General features: G+C 34.1%; 1 protein-coding gene across 1 annotated transcript; it reads right to left on the bottom strand.

Annotated features, from left to right (window-relative positions):
* Positions 1-4251: 4251 nt before the first annotated feature.
* Positions 4252-4698, bottom strand: HO173_008774 (uncharacterized protein; the record flags this gene model as incomplete). The annotated part of the gene is made up of 1 exon (XM_037310670.1): positions 4252-4698. One exon carries the CDS (start codon positions 4696-4698, stop codon positions 4252-4254), a length of 447 nt encoding a protein of 148 aa, XP_037162440.1.
* Between the last annotated feature and the right edge of the window lie 305 nt (positions 4699-5003).

Raw genomic sequence — 5003 nt, 5'->3', positions numbered from 1 at the left:
ATAATCGCTATAAGCTTTTTATCTCTTTATAATTACTTATCGCTAATTTAAAATATAAGCTTATTTTATAATATTAATAAAAGTTTAATATTTAATAACGAAATTCCTTTATAATCGAGGCGTCGCGATAGCGAGTTAATAAGATTTAATTTATCTATTTAATAAAAAATCTTAAAGTTATAAATAGCTAACTTTAACGCTTAACGGGCTTATCTAAAGTTTAATTTCTTCTACTTTATAAAGTCTTTAAGATTATTATAATTTATTAAAATCTTAATATAAAACGTATTATCTTCTAGATAATAACGTTATTACTTTATAAATATTATAATAACAAATAGCTCTTAATTATAAATCTTATAGTTTTACTTTATAGAAATTATTTTCCTAGATTAAAATATTACTAATCGCTAATAACTATTCTTATTTAATTATAAAAATATAATTCTTATATCGAAGTTAAAAGCGTCGATTTTAAGATATAGTTTTAAATTTAGATTATAATAGCGTAGAAATAACGTAATTATAAAAGTATTTTAAAGCTATTAAAACGTTAGCTTAGCGTTATCTATTTACTCTAATAATCTAGATTTCTTATTATTCTTACTCTCTTTAAATAAATTAATAAGTAGCGCTATTATATTAAAATAGTTATAGATAAATTATCGATAGAAATTAGTAAAGTCTAAAAAGACTTATATATCTCGATAACTTTTTAATTTTAACTACTTCTTAATAATAGCGATATATTTTTAATTTATTATAATATTTTCGATAAATATAATAAATCTTAGAAACTTAACCCGCTTAATATAGAATTAATACTTCTTTAAATTAGCGTATAATTAAAATTAATATAAACGCTTAAGTATTTATTTAATATATCGTTAATACTTCGCTAAATTAATATTATAAATTAAAATATTATTTAAATATATTATATATATTATATTTATTAAATCTATAAAAGCTCTATTAATATACGCTTAAAAAGTTATTAATATATTAACGAGTTTAAAAGATATAATTAAATATTCGAAGTAGTCGTAGTAATTACGAAACGCTATTTTTTACTTATCGCCTTCTTTAATTTAAATTTAATAATAAATATTCTTAAGATTTAGCTTTATAAAGATCTTAAAGTTATATAAATAATTTAAAGTCTTAATAATTAGAGATAGCGAGTATCGATTTTTAATAGTTATCGCGTTTAGACTTTAATAATTAATATAAAAATAAAGTCTTTTATTCTTTTTAAGAATAAAAAGAATTAATATTTCGATTAAAGAAGTTAAATAATAAATTTAATTTTTTTAAAGAGAATTCTTTAAATAGCGCTATAACTCTATTAACTTCGTTTAAGATAAATTATATAAGAGACTATATAACGGCTTTTTATCGCTCTTAATCTTAATAATATAATCTCTCTACTTAAGCGTAAATAAGACTTCTACTTTTTTATTAAAAAAAACGTCGTTAAACTTTAATAACTTTTAAGAGAGCTTTAAACTACGCTTATTTTTTAATTCGCTTTATATTATCGCGATATATACGATTATAAATATATTTAACTTCTCTTTAATAGTTTAAATAAATTTAATTAATCCTTTAATCTATAATTTATTAGCGTTAATCTTAAATTATTATTACTTTATCGCTAAGTCTAATAATACTTATAATTAATTTAATTTAAATATACTTAATACGATATTAAGGCCTTTTTAATTAATAATATAAAAGAGTATATTATACTTTCTATTTTAATTTTAGCTATTTATTAATTAGTAATTTAGTTAATATACGCTATAGTAATATATACTTTAATTACTTAACGCTTTTAATTATAATAAGATAATATTATAAAATTTAAAATCTTATTAAATTATAAATTTTTATAAAATTAAATTTATATATACTTTAGTATTAAATAGAATAACGAATTATCTCTATTTACTTTAAAGCTTTATCTATCCCTTTATAAGAATAGAAGAAATTATCTCTATTAATCGTTATTCTTATCTCGCTTCTAAGGCGATTATAAGATTAAATCTTTTTTTATTAATATTATATCGATATAGATTATAGACGATTTATCGAGATCTAGATACTTAGATATTTAATAATTCTATTTATTATAATAAAAATAACTATTCTTCTTATAATTAAGATTAAAAGATTTAACTTTATACTTTACGCTATTATCTTAGATACGCGCTATATAAGCGCCGCTATTTAAAATTAATTTAAACTTTAAAATTTAATTCTTTAAGAGCTTATCTTTAGCGAATCTCTTTAAAGACTTTAAATAGAAATCGTCGTTAAAGTATACGCGTTTTAAAATCTTTTTCTATATAATAGTCTAGATAAGAATTTCTTCTTATTATTTTAATATACTATTAATATTTAAAATCTTATTTTTAAGCTCTAATTTAAGTTTAACTAAAAAGAAATTAATTTAATACTTCTTAGAAAATAAGATTATATAAGCCTCTAGCTTCTTTAAATAGATTTTAAAAATAAATATCTTCTAATTAAAGCGTTATTTAATCTTCTGTCAGGAGACAATGTAACTATGTTATGATTTGGTGTGTGGTGTCAGGACCAGCATAGGTGCGATACCAGTATGGGTGAGGTAGAACTAGGATAATAAGGCTACCGAACTATGTATGTGGGAAGGAGGCATGATATAGTAGGAGATGCCTCCGCCAAGGCCCGCTAGCCATAGGGCTGAGGGCTGAGTGGTGTGTCAAGGGTACGCTCGTAACACTACCCCCCCCTCTCAAATAGCCATGGCCCCCATGGCTGGTAGACCGGAGATGCACGCCCATCGCTTGCCCTGTGTCTCCAAACATCCATAGTCCGTGTAGGCCTCGACCGGAGAAGATTTGCCGAGGTATAGTGGTATTGCCGGGCCGCATGCTGGTCTTGACTGTGCCATGCCTATATTATTCTCCAGAGATCCTGGAGATATAGCCACATCTTGCCTGCGTACCAGCAAGATTCTCCGAGTTCTTCTCCTTGCCTAGTCTTCTTGCCATATTCCTTCGGTAGAATTGAAGAAAATCCAACGCATGCATTCACCTCCAACACCTTTTGGCAGCCTGGCCTGGGAGCTTCACTGTAGATTTGCCCTGTGTCTCCCATGCTCTTGCCATCAAAAATCCATCCTCCATTCCATCCTCTGTTGTAGGGTTTGATAGGGAGGTAGGTGATAAGAATCGAATATATTAAATGCCATTTGGTAGCAGGCTTACTATGTGTGTTGTCGACATGCTTAGTGAAGAGGTCGGTTATAATCGTATTGCCGGGTCTGTTCCCGTCGCCATTGTAGCAGGCTCACTATGGTGTTGTCGACATGCTCAGTAAAGAGGTCGTACGTTTGCTGCCTTTGTAGCAGGCTCACTGTGAGTGTGGGGGTGTTTGTTTGTTATGTAGGTCGTCGTATGTAAGGTAGGGCTTGTGTGGGTGATCGGCGATGCGGAGCGAGGTATCTTGGTGTTGATGTAGGTGGATTTGAAGAATTCATGATGTTTTGAATGTAGGTAAGAACGGAGCGGAGAGATCGATGCGGAGCGGAGAAGGATTTCTTGTATTCGGTGGAGGGGACTCGTTTTTTGATGGATTGGGCTACCGTTGATGATGTAGGTTGTTTGATGTAGGTTCTTTCGAATGATGTAGGTGGTTTGTGATTTGTATATGTGGTGGGGCTTCTGTATGGTAGAAATACCCAGCGTTTTCTTTATCAGGCTCGGTCGCTTGCTCCGAGCAGAAAGTGAAATATTCGGTAGCTATTTAGTCACTCTGCTATCCTCGAGTGTGTCCGTTTAAGTTTCTCTTCGCCGGGGGGGTACGAAGGAGCCTTATTATAATGTCAGGACCAGCATAGGTACGATACCAGTATGGGTGAGGTAGAACGAGGATAATAAGGCTACCGAACTATGTAGGTAGGAAGGAGGCATGATATAGTAGGAGATGCCTCCGCCAAGGCCCGCTAGCCATAGGGCTGAGGGCTGAGTGGTGTGTCAAGGGTACGCTCGTAACATGTGGTGTAAAAGATGTTGATTATTCTATGTGCCTGCAGGGCAAATATGTGTGGTGCCAAGCCCACGCTAGGTAGCCCTAGCCCTAAGGCGAGGCAAGGCCTTGGCGTACCGTGACAACATGCCCGCAAAGAAAGAAAAAAAGACACGTCCTCGTGGCTGCATCTCTGGATAGCTACATTAAGCATGCGCCGTCCATATATCCATGCACCTATCCTTGGCCTATAGCCTCCATATCCTTCGCAAATCGAGTGTAGTCGAGCGGAGAGGCGAGAGCGAGAAGAGAGGTAAGAAGAGAGGCGAGAGGGGTGGCGAAAACTGGTGTATTGCTGAGGCGAGGGGAAGGCTCTCCGCACTTATGCATAGTGGCCTGGCGTGGAATTGTGGAGAGTGTGCCCGCTTGAATAGGACTGCTGCTGCCCGTGCTCTTGTTCTTCTTCGCAGTTTTCTCCGTATTTGCCCGTGGTAGTGGCCTATGCTCTTGTTCCTGCTTCGGTGGCTGTGCCGGCTTTGGCGGAATGGCTGCTTGCTTTTGCTGTGGCTGCAGTGGTCCAAATCGCTTGTCAAGTGCCTTGTCGAGCACGTCTTCTATGAGCTTGGTAATGGAGCGGACTTGCTCTGCTGAGAAGCCGGGAATAGGGCTGCTGTTGAGAGGCATAGCGACTGGCCTATCAAAAGGATCGCTTAGTGGACGGTGGGGTCGTGTAGCGACTCGTGGGACTGTGAGTACTGGTGTAGGAGCGTACTTGGTGTTGAGGTAGGTGGGGTCCTAGGGGAGGAGTAGGCAACTGGTGTGGGAGCGAAATAACTTAATAGACGCCTGTTGAATGATCTTCAGGTGTTGCTACCATGTTGTCAGGAGACAATGTGACTATGTCATGATTTGGTGTGTGGTGTAAAAGATGTTGATTATTCTATGTGCCTGCAGGGCAAATATGTGTGGTGCCAAGCCCACGCTAGGTA

This window comes from Letharia columbiana (genome assembly GCF_014066305.1).
Source record: "Letharia columbiana isolate WasteWater2 chromosome Unknown Sc0000034_s0, whole genome shotgun sequence".
NCBI lineage: Eukaryota > Fungi > Ascomycota > Lecanoromycetes > Lecanorales > Parmeliaceae > Letharia > Letharia columbiana.
The sequence above is the reverse complement of the archived record's forward strand: the minus strand, read 5'-3'. Positions and strand labels throughout refer to the sequence as shown.